At 50.5% G+C, this 14,141-nt stretch overlaps 1 protein-coding gene across 1 annotated transcript in view; it reads left to right on the top strand.

Annotated features, from left to right (window-relative positions):
- SPSB4 (splA/ryanodine receptor domain and SOCS box containing 4) overlaps positions 1-8,845 on the top strand; it is an 81,452-nt gene extending 72,607 nt beyond the window's left edge. The window contains exon 3 of the mRNA XM_030873355.2: positions 8,488-8,845. Within this exon, the coding sequence (XP_030729215.1) occupies positions 8,488-8,615 (128 nt within the window). The 3' untranslated portion in view covers positions 8,616-8,845. The remainder of the gene's footprint in view (positions 1-8,487) is intronic.
- Positions 8,846-14,141: the final 5,296 nt, after the last annotated feature.

The raw sequence follows: 14,141 nt of genomic DNA, 5'->3' as shown, positions 1-14,141 counted from the left end.
GCTGTTCACTCCACAGCCACGTAGCTCCCCTTTGCCTGGGAGCAGCGCAGAGTCTTTAGGTGAGAATACCTTGCTGTCTAGTACTGTGTCGGGGAGCTGGTGGACAGGCCAGCCCCTCGGGCACTTCCGTCTGTGCCCATGATGCTTGCTGGAACCAAGTTCATCTGAAGATGCTGCTTTTGTCCCAGCTGTAGTCATACCCTTTTTGTTGTGGCAACAGTAAAGCTTGCTAACAGAAACCTCCAGATTCCAGGGGCTTTCTAGATGTGAGCTGAGGTCTCTGTTGGCCATGATAGGGCCAATTGGTAGAGGTATGGCGTATTTTAGAAGTGAGCAGGTAATGACACATTTGCCCATTTGTGTAGTTAGCTAAGTGGGTTGACACTTGACAGGTGCAGACCCAGAAGGTGGGGGAGCCATGTCATTGGGGAGGAGGTGACTCTTGATTTGGGTCCTGAAAGAGGAGACAGGCTTCTGACAGGCAGTACAGGGGAGGATGTTCTAGCTGAAGCAATAGCATGAGGGGAGGCCCAGAGGCGTGCAGACAATACTCTGAGTCTTTGGACACCAAAACCATGGTCTGCAGAAAGTGATTAGCACAGTGTCTGACACGTAGAGTGTGTGTGCTTGCCCACATGCATGTCTTCTCCTTTTTTTCCCCCAAAAACCATGTCTACTTAAGTTCAGATTTCAGGGCTGTCACTGAAAGCTTCCCCTATCTGCTGACCATTGTCTAAACTGTTCCAAAAGAATTTCACCTCTTGACCTTAAAAATGTTGATCTTTTTTTTTCAAAATATAAATGCAGGAATGGGGGTAGGGTGATGACTCGTGTCTTGGCATCTCCTCACCATCAGCAGAGGAGACTTGAAGGGGCCCAGAGAAGAAGCTTAAGGCACAAAGTGCCTAGCTCTCCACTGTTTCATCATAGACATAGACCATCAAAACCAGATGAGCTAACACCCCCATTTTATTGACAGCAAAACAGAGTCCCTGGGCAGTTCTGTGGCTTACTGAGGGTCATGTAGGGGGCGAGTGGTGGAGAACTATGGAAAATTCAGCTTCCTGGAGAACTTTGGAAATGATTGCCTTGTGATATTTTTAGCACAGAACAAGACATCCAGCCCTAGCTCCAGTAAGTCTTCATCAAGAGCTGAGCACTGTTGTCAATTAGGATGATGTACCGGGACATTTTTAGGACCACAATAAGTAAAGTATTACTATTTTTTAAAGGTACCTCTGGGGCTGATGGCCTGGAATAAGACATACTGTAGAGAGAACGCCTTTGGAACAAGGAGCGTGTTGTGTCATACCGTTGTCACAAGGCATGGATGGAGGTGTTGATGCCCCCATTTTACAGATGAGAAAAATGTGGCTCTGTGAAGGTGAGCCAGCTGTCTGGCCCACTGGTGGTGGGAGCAGAAGCTGGATAGTTTTCTTTTAATAAATGTTTACTGCATTCCTTTTTCTTTTGTCCTTGCCACGCGGCATGCGGGATCTTAGTTCCCCAACCAGGAATCAAACCCGGCCCCCCTGCAGTGGAAGCATGGAGTCTTAACCACTGGACCACCAGGGAATTCCCTGGGAGCAGAAGCTGGGATTCCAAACTAGTCCCTTCCCCCCACTTTGCCTGTTGGGACAGTTGGGAAGGTGCCTGGCTTGTGTCATATCCACACCCACCCACCAGGGAGCCAGGGCCCTCCTAACTCAGTCAGTGACTGATTTTTTTTTAATGTAAACTTGTTTTTGAAGTATAACATATATGCTGAAAGTGTACAAATCTCAGGTGATTAAGCCTGATGATTTTTACAAACTGACCACACTGGTGTTGCCAGAGCTCAAATCAAGGAGCAGAACGATACCCACCCCCCAATCACTGCTCCCCACTAATGTCACCACTACCCTAACTTCACCACCCTGCTCTTGAACTCTATACAGATGAGGTTACACAAAATGTACTTCTTTCACTCAAAATTATGTTTGAGTGATTCATCCATTTTTTTTTTTTTGCATGTAATTGTGGTTCCTTCATTCTCACGGCTGATTAGTGTTCCACTATCAGAAGAGACCCAGTTTGTGTGTGCATTCCACTGATGGCGGAGAGTAGAATTCTTGTTTCCAGTTTAGCACTTCTCTAAGCATCCGTGTACGTGCATTTTGGTGAGCATGTGTACACCAGGGGGAGACTGTGCGCCCTAGGGTCAGTCTTAGTAGATGCTCCCAGTTTTCCAAAATGGTTGTGCCAGTTTCCACGCCCACCCGAAGCCATATGAGAGTTCCAGTTGCTCCACATCCTCACCAGCACTTGCTACTGTCTTATTTTCATTTTAGCCATTCTTGTTGGCATATAGCAGAGTCACATTATGGTGTTAATTTGCATTTTTCTGATGGTTCTTGAAATTGAGCACTTTTTCATATATTTATTGGTTATTTGGATATTCACTTTTGCAACAATGATTCCTTTTTAAGTTTATCTTTGTCGGAAAATATTTCTAAGAATGGCTTCCAGGCTGAAAGATGCTGTGTTTCTCTTCCCACCTGGGTGATCATTTCTAAACCTTGACACTTGGCAGTTCTAAAGCCAAAGGGAGTTAGAAAGAGAAGTTGGGGGATGGCCCAAGCCACACTGGGCATCCTTGGAGCTCTGGAAGTTACTTTCTCTGTGCACTTTGGGGTTACTATGAAGTCGTCAGTTAAAGTTCCCTCAGAAATTAGGAGAGGTTTTTTTTTTTTAAACAATTGCAAGGTCTTTTTTTTAAATTATTAATTTATTTGTTTATTTTTGGCTGCATTGGGTCTCCGTTGTGGTGCATGGGCTTCTCATGGCGGTGGCTTCTCTTGTTGCACCGGCTCTAGGCACGCGGGCTTCAGTAGTTGTGGCACGTGGGCTCAGTAGTTGTGGCTCGTGGGCTCTAGAGTGCAGGCTCAGTAGTTGTGGCACACGGGCTTAGTTGCACCACGGCATGTGGGATCTTCCCAGACCAGGGATCATACCCGTGTCTCCTGCATTGGCAGGCGGATTCTTAACCACTGTGCCACCAGGGAAGCCCCGGGAGAGATGGTTTATATTTCACATTTAGAGCTAAAGGTGTGCTCTGAACTCTGGCCCCTCCCCCCTCCCTCACTTCCTTTGGAGTTTGGGCTCTGGAGTGATTTCAGTGACTGCAGAGGAATGAATAGAAACATAGCTCTTTCCTTCTTTTCAGCACCTAACTGGGCAGGGAACACACAGGGCATTGAGTTTGCTGACCAGGCTTAGCATTTTGGACATTGAGGACCTAGTACGTGCCTAGAGCTTTAAAGTGATTACAGAAGTTCTTAAGCGCTGGCAATGATTCTCAAACGTTAACAGCTCAAAATTTTCCCGATGCAGAATGCAAGCCCATCTCCCGACATTCAGAGAAGGAACTGCTGGCCTCCTAGCAGACCCCATCTCATTAACATCCCTACCCAAGCTCGTCCTCACAAAGGGTGACCAAACAAATGCCTGGATGGGGACGAGATAGCTAGAAGTGCTGAATGTCGGACACCTACTACGTGCTGGTCACTGTGCCAAGTGCTTTCTACTCTCTAACTCGTTTAACCCTCACCACAAGCCTCCTGTCAATTAAGACCTGCCCTGTTCTCAGAGGGTTTACAGGAGAGTGGGAACTCAAGACAGCAACCTTGTCAGGTAAGAGCAATTTATTTCAATAGCTTGAAACAGCTGTAGAAGACACGCCCCAAAGAAGCGAGTCCATTCGTTCATTTAACAAATGGTTTCTGGGCCATCCCCCTGTGACAGGCCAGGCTGGGGATTGTTGGTCCATTTTACAAGTGAAGAAACAAGCGCTCAGAGTGCCTTCACAAAGGCACAGACTTGCAGTTGGCAGAGCTGGAGCTGGAAATCAGGGGCTCCAGGTTTCTGCAGACCCCTGGGATGTGCCAGAGGAGAGGGGTCTGATGGCCGTGAAGAAAGGGAAAGTGGCTGACCAGGTCCACGTTGAAATGGGTGGGCAGGAGAGCAGAAAAGGCATCTTGGTGGCAGGGCGGCCCATTTAGGTGGGTGCAGAGCTCACGGCAGGAGAGGTGGGCACCGGTGAACTGGAAAGCGGTCGGAGCCAGAGTAAGAGCCTATGGACTGTGCGAGCCTGGGAGACAGGTGACCCTCTCCTTCGCTTCATACCTTAAAGCGATCTTCCATTATTGCATGGTGTTTAAGGGAGGCACCGTGAAGCTCCACCTGTAGGCTTTTGGGCTGTGTGACTCTGGACAAGCCCCTTCACCTCTGAGCCTCAGTTTCCTTTTCTCTGAAGTAGGCATCTCTAAATAAGATACAGTATGTCCCCTACATACGAACCTTCAAGTTGCAAACTTTCAAAGATGCGAACATTCATTCGCATGTCCAGTCACGTAAGTTAGTCCACGTGTCTGGCGTACGTTGTCACGTGCGTGCATCCTCTACAAGTGGTTGTGCTTTTGTGTACAGTACCGTATAGAGTACAGTAGTACAGTATCTTTATTTCAAGCCCAGGATGTCCGGAAGCAAGCGTAAAGGCAGTGGTGATGTAGCTGGTACTTCTAAGAAGCGCCAAGCGATAACGATGGAAACAAAAGTGAAAATAACTGAGAGAGCGGAGCGAGGCAAAAAGATGGTTAGACGTCGCTCGTTCTTATAACATGAATTGTTCAACCATCGGCACGATTCTAAAGGACAAGTGCAAGATCATGGAGCATGTGAAGTCCGCTGTGCTGATGATGTCGACAGTGATATTGAAGAAGTGTGGAAAAGTGATGGAGGAGGTGAAAAACTTCTCAGCGTGCGGATGCAGCAGCAGCATCAGAGTTGAGTCCCGCTCAGCTTAATGCTGATTCAGGAGAAAGCTAAAAGCTTTTATGAAGACTTGAAGAAGAAACGCGGCGAAGAATCAGAGGGTGCATCTTTTAATGCCAGCCTTGGCTGGTTTTATCGGTTCAAGGCTAGAGACAACCTTCCAAGGTAAAAGTAAGCGGCAAGGCAGCGAGTGCAGATATGGTAGCTGCCCGGGAATTTCTTGAATTCTCTTCGTCCCAGAGAAAGGACTAAGAGAGACAAGAGGACGAAGAAGTAACTGAAGAACCGAAGAGATTCACCATGCAGAAAATGGCAGGGGATTTTCTTTATTTCAGGAGGCACTGTTAGTCTCTGAGGCACAGGACCCGAATGTAGAAAGGTACACAGAGGTTGCAGCACCCGTTCAGAATGCAATCCAGCGCTACTGTGTCATCTATGACGAGAGAAAAAGAGCTACTAGCCAGACATCACTGGATCGTTTTTTCAAGAGGGTAGATAGAATTGAATCCAGTGAGGAACCAGAACCTGTGCCATCAGCGTCAGGCATGAGTGAAATTGCATCTCGCCCTCCGTCTCCAATCGCTGAGGATCCTTCAGCTCTACCATCTCCCACCTCCTCTCCCTCCTCCAGTCAGTAACTCTTCTTGCCTGTTCACTCGATGCCAGCCCCTGTATGCCAGCTGTTGTACTGTACGACTGTACTTTTCAGGGTACTGTACTGTAAGATTTAAAATGTTTGTTATTTATTTTTTCTTTTTTATGTATTATTTGTGTGAAAAGTATTATAAACAGTACAGTACTATATAGCTGATCGTGCTAGTTGGGTACCTAGGCTAACTTTGTTGGACTTACAATCAAATTGGACTTATGAACACACTCTCGGAACAGAACTTGTTCATATGTAGGGTACTTAACTGTAAACCTAACGTAGCAAAGGGACAGAACAGATGCTCAATAAATGTGGTTAAATATAAGACAGTTTCCAGTTTCCAGCTGCCTGGGTCTAACTCCCAGCTTTGCCATTTACCAGCTGTGTGTCCTTGGGCAAGTGACTTACCCACTCTGTGTTTCTGTTTCTTCCTCCTTAAAATGGGGGTAATAATAATAGTTCCTACCCTAAGAGGTAATTTTTTTTTACTGTATTACCTTTTTATTTTTATATTTTTTACATCTTTATTGGAGTATAATTGCTTTACAATGTTGTGTTAGTTTCTGCTATACAACAAAGTGAATCAGCTATATATATACATATATCCCCATATCCCCTCCCTCTTGAGCCTCCCTCTTACCCTCCCTATCCCACCCCTCTAGGTCGTCACAAGGCATCGAGCTGATCTCCCTGTGCTATGCAGCAGCTTCCCACTAGCTATCTGTTTTACATTTCGTAGTATATATATGTCAACGTTAATCTCTCACTTTGTCCCAGCTTCCCTTGCCCTCCCCAACCGTGTCCTCAAGTCCGTTCTCTACGTCTGCATCTTTATTCCTGCCCTGCCACTAGGTTCATCAGTACCATTTTTTTAGATTCCATATATATGCATTAGCATACGGTACTTGTTTTTCTCTTTCTGACTTACTTCACGCTGTATGACAGACTCTAGGTCCATCCACCCCTAAGAGGTAACTGTGATATGAGTTTGATACATGCATTCACATGAGTTGGTACAGATAAGGAGCTTAGCACAGCACCTGGCCACATAATATGTCTTCAATAAACAGTAGCTACAATTTTATTTCATCTCTCATGTTGCCTGGTAAATAAGTAGCAATTGATCATTAAATAAGGCTTTTAAAGGTTTTTTTCTCCCCAACGTCCAGTGGCACAGGCGGCAAGCATTGGTGCTATAGGAGCTAAAAGGAGATCATGGGAACTTGCGGTGGGCAGGTCAAGATGTTAAGGATGGGAAGATTCGGGTGGGGAGGCAGGGAAAGGGGTTCACAGAGGCATAATCTGGGGGACTGTGCAAAGCTTGGATGAGAACCCGGTGGGAGACAGTGAGAGAAGAGCTGGGTGCAGGGGCATTGCTAGGGGAGAGATGGGGACACCTCGAGGGGGGTGTCAGGTGTTGGCCTAGGCATGGTGACCATGTGACCGCAAGACTCGGGGTGAGTAATCTGCTTTCTAGGCCTGGGAAAGAGGGGGTGCCCAGGCCTCCCTAGCTAACTTCAAGGGTTTGTATGAGGATCAAAAGAGGATACGGAGGTGGGAGTGTTTAAAACCACCAACACTCCACGAGGATATGCAGCCTCGCCCCACATGAAGGAGGGCTGGGTACGCTCTTGTGCATGGCTTCCAACGCACCAGCCAAGTCTGGGTTTGATTTTAATGACTCTCCTCATTAACTCTGCATCTCCAGTTAATGAAAATTCCTATAAAACACACTCTCAACAACCTTCCCATTCCTTCCATTCTCTTGTGATATTATTCCTCTCACAACTCTTGTGTTAGTGTTTACCACTTACAGTTTTATTGTACCTTAGCACGTTATAGAATGCTTTTAAAACATCACTTGTTCTGTTGACAAAAAAACAAGTGCTAAGATGCAGCATCAGGCCTCTAGCATGTTCCTGTGGGTTGGGGAAAACTAGGGCTGCAGAAGCCACATGAAACAGCATGTGACCACCACCCTCTTCATTCCAGACCCAGCTGATCAGCACCATTCCTCTCCCTCCAGACCTCCCAGCCTGTCCTGTCTTATGCCTCCATGCTTTTACCTGTTCTCTCTGCCTAGAACACCCTCCCCAACCTCACATCACATAAAACTCCTATTCACCCTTCAAAACCCCTTTCCAGTATCCTCTCTTGGAAGCTTTCAAACGACTCTTCCATATAGAAACTGCTCAGTTTCTGTCCTTGTGCATTTAAGAATTATTGCGTATGTTACACTCTGCTACAACTATTCACATATTTAAACTTCCAGACCTCGAGCCTTCCTTCACACCCAGGGCTGCCATTGGCCTTGGCTTAGTCCTCTCTGTATCCCCGGGGTCCAATTAGAGAGCCTGGAGGAGAATAAGAGCTTCATAAGTATGTCTGCAATAAACCTAACTAAACCTCGGTCCTATGTCCAGAGGTTCCATGGCTTATGAATTCTAATTCAAGAATTTTTTCTAGAACTGGACATTTGAAGAAAATGCATTCCTCCACTCACCATCAAAAGAGGCTAGAGGAGAAGTTTGAGGGTTCAAGGGCATTTCAAACAGCCCCCGCCACCTCACCTGTTTCTAAGAGGAAGCCCCCTGCAGACCCACCCTAGGTCAGCGTCTCGCATTTTATCACGACCTGCAGTGAAAAGTAATTTTTACATGGAGACACACTGAACACTTACATCAGAGACAGAGCTTTCGTGGAGCAGTATTCACCCCTTGCTGTGGCATTGCTCTCTGTTTCTTCTTTCTTTTCTTTCCTTTTCTTTCTTTTTTTTTCTTTAATCGCTGGTCACCACCTAATGAATTGATTCCATGTGTCTTTAGTCGGGTTGGTTGCATCCCACAATGTGGAAGACACCGCTCTAAGCCTTCAGCTACTATAACCGGAGAAGGCTTCTCTGAGGAACCTGGGGCCCTGAAGGGCAGCTCAGGAGCAGGCGGGCAGGGGGTGAGCAGGGGGTGGGGTAGGGTGAGAGGTGTAGGGACAGCTCTGGTGAGACTTAACTCTCTTCCCTCTCGTTGTAGCCGAGCCCCTGCCGTTGATGGACCTGTGCCGGAGATGCATCCGCCTGGCCCTGGGCCGCCAGCGCCTACAGGACATCGGCTCCCTGCCCCTGCCTCAATCTCTCAAAAACTATCTGCAGTACCAGTGAGCCGGGGATGGAGGGGCAGCGGAGGGCACCGACAGACCCAGGCCTGTCGCTTCACGGTCACACTGTACATCAGGAAGAAGTCTCCCTCTTCACCCTGGTTCCCCAGGACATTCACTTCTTTGAAAGGCCAGGACATCTTCCCAACTTTGAAAATGAAATGTCTGTTGCCAACAGTATCTGCTGCCTTGAAGCAGCCCTCCCAAGTCAGACACCTCCTTGGAAGCCGGAAAGCGCCCGAAGCCTGCGCTGGGTGGAGATCCTGCCCGCTGAGCAGGACACAGCCGCCAAGCAGCCACCGGCATTGATCCGAGAGCCTGTTTCCTTATTCAAGAGAATGAATAAAACATTTGGGCAGGACACCTTCTGCTGTGTGCCCCGCTGCAGACAGGGCCAGGGGAAAATTGGCCAGCTCCGGGAGAACATTGCCTCTACATAATGCATGGTGAAAGCAGCTTGATGCCTGTGCCCCTCCGGGCCCCCAGCCTTCCCAGGGCAGCAGGACCGTCATGACGCTTCAGGACTTTGTGCCCCTTTGAGAGACTGTTACCAGGGATGCCCAGCTGCGGAATTGGCAAGTGGACAAAGCAGTGTTGAGACACCTCCCAGCTTACCTCTCTGAACGTTGTTCACTTCCCCTCTCACTCGCCGTCCTTCCCCACCCGGACCCCCAGTCTCTGGATGCCCAGGGCACCTCTATTCAGGGAAGCTGCGTCTGACAGATTCACCCCAGGGAATGAGTGTATCCTTTATTATTATTGTTTTAAGTAGCGATGCCTTTTAAAAGAGTGTGGTGAGGGCAGTACTTAGTCCAAAGGTGCTAATGGGGGAATTGGAGGCCTTGTGACACCCACGGGGGGGGGGGGGTGATGTCCACGGGCTGGGGAGCCTTCCTGGGGGGCTGAGGGTCTCCAGGCAACCGTCCATTCAGGATACAGCCTGACTGCCACAAAGCTTTATTTGAGCGAATTATTTTTTCACTTGAGGAGACTTGTACGAGTTTGTTTCTGTTTCACGTGTGTCTGTGTGTGTGTGTGTGTGTGTGTGTGTGTGTGTGTGTGTGTGTGTGTGTGAGACGTGCTGTTTATTTATCAGCTTGGGGCCATGGGGGCAGCTTTGTAACTGGAAGGGTGGATGTGAGGCATCTTCTCCACCCGCCCCAGCCTGTCCTCCCCCCGGGAACAATGCTGCTGCCGCCGCTGCCACCACCAGGCATCTCTCGCGTTTCCAACACTCTCTGCCCAGACTGATTTTTAACTGGAAATTGTCACAGCAGCGGGACACCAGAGCCCCAGACGGCACTGCCCCCTGCCACTTTAATGTGAATTCGACGAATGAAGAGCGTTTCTAATAAAGTTTGTCATTCAGTCCTTCAGTTTGTTCAGTGCTCTTTGGGAAGGGACTGGGAGGGTGTCTTCTATCAACCTGGCTGCCAAACCTTCAGAAGGCAGGACTGTGCATCCCTCCCCAGGCACTTCCCGTCTCTTCTGTCCGGTTGTCCCCGTGTAATCCCAGACTCTAGTCATTTTTCAAAGGCCTGCCCCGGCGGAGAGAATGGGCCTGGGGCCTGGGGCCTGGGGCCATATAATGCTAGCTTCCATGGTGGAAAAACAGGCCAAATTATTGATGCCAGGGCCGCGATGTCCACAGGATGGCTCTGTAGGGGCAGAGGGTCAAGCAGGGTAAACCCTAAGGGCCAACAAAGTGACCCAGAGGTGGGGCTGGATGCGACTTTGGAAGTGCATGGTGTCACCAAGAAGCCGTGCAAGTTGCTGAAGGGTGAGCGTGTGAGGTCAGGAGCCAGTTCAGGCTGGGGTCTAGGTCAGGACTAGTGCAGTACTCACTCAGTAGTACAGGCCACCGACACACACTGTGCCAACCTCTGAGGACCCAGAGCTCAAGCAGATCTATCCCACCCCCAGCGGAGACGTTTACAGCACAGCCTAATAAAGTGAGAGGGAGCTCACGAAGGGGTTGGGCAAGACAGGGCCTGAAGGGAGGGCTTCCTGGAGGAAGAAGCACTCTTCACACCCGCTTTTTAAGGGAAGACAACCTTGGTGAGAACAGACCAAAAGAACCAGACATGCTGCACTGCCCCCAGGAGCTGTGTCCTCCACCCCCACTCTGACCTCTGACTGGGCTCAGCCTGAGGCGGGTTTGGGCTGTAGAAGGGCAGCTTCCTGCATAGGCGCGGGCTCAGGCTTCGGGGTCAGGAGGCCTGGGTCTGAGTCCCAGCTTTCTATATGCTGTGACCTTGGGTAAGTCACCTCCTCCTCCACACGGTGTAGGGGCTGGACCAGGTGGCCAGTGGAGGGGGACCCTCCCTCTCCCAACTCCTAGGGTCCCAGTTTCAGCGCCAGCTTTCCAGCTTGGCTGCATCCGCCTTGCTTATGCAATTGCCTGCCCCCAGCAGTGCCCTCCTGGTCCTCACTCCACCCTCCTCCAGGAAGCCCTCCCTCACCACCCACCAAACTCTGCCCGCTCTCAGAGCCATCTCCCTGCCTCCTGGGCTGATGACACCTCTCCTGGCACCCAGGACCCTCACCCAAACACTTGGAATGGAGCCCCTCTCTGCCCTGTGGCCTCGTCTGCTCAATAGGCTGTGAGCCTTGGGACAGTAGGACCTGTGCCCATTATTCCCGCACAGCCCTGGGGCCACACACATGGACTCAGAGAAGGCCTGGTGGCGGCGGGGAATGAGAAGATACCCCCTTTATAGCTGGGGTGCCCATGAAACCTGCAAGGAAAATCCTGGGGGCAGAGAGGAATTCCTGCTGGATCCTCCGGGACACCACGCCTCTGACTCCCTGGCCATTCCACGGGTATTGTTGGGCATTTACATGCACCCAGCGCTGCCTGGGGACGAGAGGGAGATGTGGCCCTGCCCTTCTGGAGCTCACGTTCTGAGGGGGAGACAATGACGCAGAAGAAAAGCAACTGTGAGGGGCTTCCCTGGTGGCGCAGTGGTTGAGAGTCCGCCTGCCGATGCAGGGGACACGGGTTCGTGCCCCGGTCCGGGAAGATCCCACATGCCGCGGAGCGGCTGGGCCCGTGAGCCATGGCCACTGAGCCTGCGCGTCCGGAGCCTGTGCTCTGCAACGGGAGAGGCCACAACAGTGAGAGGCCCGCGTACCGCAAAAAAAAAAAAAAAAAATGCAACTGTGAGATGACGTCAGAGGGAAGAGATGAGCTGGGCCAGGGGCTAAGAGCAGGGAGCAGAGGGACCCCATTACTGAGGGTGATCAAGGAAGGCCTCTGGGGAGATGCCGAGTTCTGAAAAAACAAGAGGGAGCGAAACACGTGAGAGGCAGTGGGGGGGGGGGCTCTCTCAGTAGGGGGAACTTCCGGCTGCCCCATCCTGCTCAAATCGGGGAGCTCTGTGCCCCGATGAGCTGAGCTGAGGTCAGAAGCCCTGCGCTGCACTCTGCCTAGGCTCCTGTTCAGTTTGCCTGTGTGTGTGCAACGTATGTCCAGGGTTCCTTGTGTATCAGTACACACACACACACACACACACACACACACGCACACACACACTGATGGCCTTTCCCTGGTGGACATCCTGGACACCTCATGACCCTCCAGGGCCAGTGCCCATCGTCACCCAGCCCCAGACCCTCCCATCCCCGGCATGTTCTCTGAGGTTGCTGACACCGGCACCAGCTGAAACAGTCCTGCTAATCGCTTTTTAATGGTCTGCAGAAGAGCATATGGTGAGCTCGGTTCCCCACAGATCTGAGCCCTGCTGAGTCCCCCCGTTCACACTCTACCCCAATGTCACATTCCCACCTTCCGGATCAAAGCCGCCCGTCTTTCCCGGGCTTTCTCCCCATCGCTCATGCCGTGCCGCTGGCCACTTTAGGGGGCTGCCTTTCACCAAGAAGCAGATTGCATCACCTCACGATGCTGCAGCCAAGAGGGCAGCAGTGGCAAGTAGCACAGTTACGTGGCGACTGGTCTGTGCCAGTGCAGCTGTGCCCGCTGCCCGGGACCTGGCTGCAACAGAAGGCACGCGTGTGCCTCGGCAAATGGACAGGAGACTCCGCGGCATTGCTCTTCAGGTCCTCGACGAGGAGTGGAAATCTCCACTTCTATCCAAAACACGAGGAGTTGGTCTGCTGTTCCCTCTAGTTCTGGGGGCCTGGGTCCCATCCCAGTCTGCAGATGTGTTGTGTTGTCCTACTTAGAGTGTGTGTGTGTGTGTGTGTGTGTGTGTGTGTGTGTGGTTTAATAAAATTGAGCTCAACTCAGAAAAGTCAAGTAACTGAACAGAAAATCCAGATCTCTGACTCCTCTTGAAAATTAGGGAGGTGTAGTAAGACCAAGCACACATTCCTTGATGGTGATGCCGGCAGAGGCTGAGCAGTGTCAGCCCCTTGAGAAGGGGCCTCTGTTCTGTAACCCACCCTTGGGTCCACCCCTCTCAAGTCACATCAGGCGTTAACTCTCTGGGCGTTAACTGTCTCCCTCCTGGCGTTAACTGTCTGGGTCTGGATCATGACTTCTGCATTCGCCTCTCTGGACTATTACCAGGACATACATCAACTGGTAAACACACACACACACACACACGCACACACGCACACGCGCACACACGCACACACACATGCACACACGCACACACGCACACACACACACATGCATACCCCCACCAAGGGAGGCTTCAGGAGGGGAGTCTGCTAATTCCGGACTTGACTTTGAAATATCTCACATGCTCAGCCACTGATGTCCAAGGAGCTCACAGACACCCAGGATCTCTGCCCAGACACCAAAGATGACCTGTGGTTAGACAGTGAACTCGAGCACAAAGACGAGAATTCTTGGGTCCTCCCGTTAATGAGCTGGATGATATGATTAGGCAAGCCCGGCTGCACATTAGAATCCCTTTGAGGAACTTCGTAAGACGTCCCAGGGCCCAGGTCCTTCCCCAGACCAATTAAATCAAGACCTCTGGGGGTTGGGGTCCCTGCTTTGATAGTTTTTAAAGCTCTCCAGGTCAGTCCAATGTGCAGCCAGGGTTGAGATCCCCTAGATAAGGTGCTGAATTACGTCATCTCGGTGAAGACATGGTTGATGTTAGAATGTACAGCCGCCCCTCGGTATTCACGAGGGATTGGTTCCAGGATGCCCCAGGGATACCAAAATCCTCAGATGTTCAAGTTCCCTCGGTATCCACAGGTTCCACATCCGCTGATTCAACCAACCGCAGATCGATCTGGTTGGTTGAATCGGAGGATGCGGAGGTAGTGAATACGAAGGGCCAACTGTATATCATAGACTAGAGGAAGCTGCCCCAGCCCACCCAGAATTCTCCAAGAGGAGAAGATTTTGAATGGTGCTTGTCACCAATGTGATTAAGTCCAAAGGCAGGGAGTCCTTACCAATCCTCTTCCTTCCTTTAGTGACGTTGACCTGTTTGCTCTCCAGAACCGGGGAGGAAGGACCAGCCACTTCTGCCCTGATGCTGCACAATTCATGATAGACTGATTCTAGCCCCACCCGCTCCTGACCCGTGGGGCTGGAGGTGTGTGG

This window comes from Globicephala melas, chromosome 4 (assembly GCF_963455315.2).
Source record: "Globicephala melas chromosome 4, mGloMel1.2, whole genome shotgun sequence".
NCBI lineage: Eukaryota > Metazoa > Chordata > Mammalia > Artiodactyla > Delphinidae > Globicephala > Globicephala melas.
The sequence above is the reverse complement of the archived record's forward strand: the minus strand, read 5'-3'. Positions and strand labels throughout refer to the sequence as shown.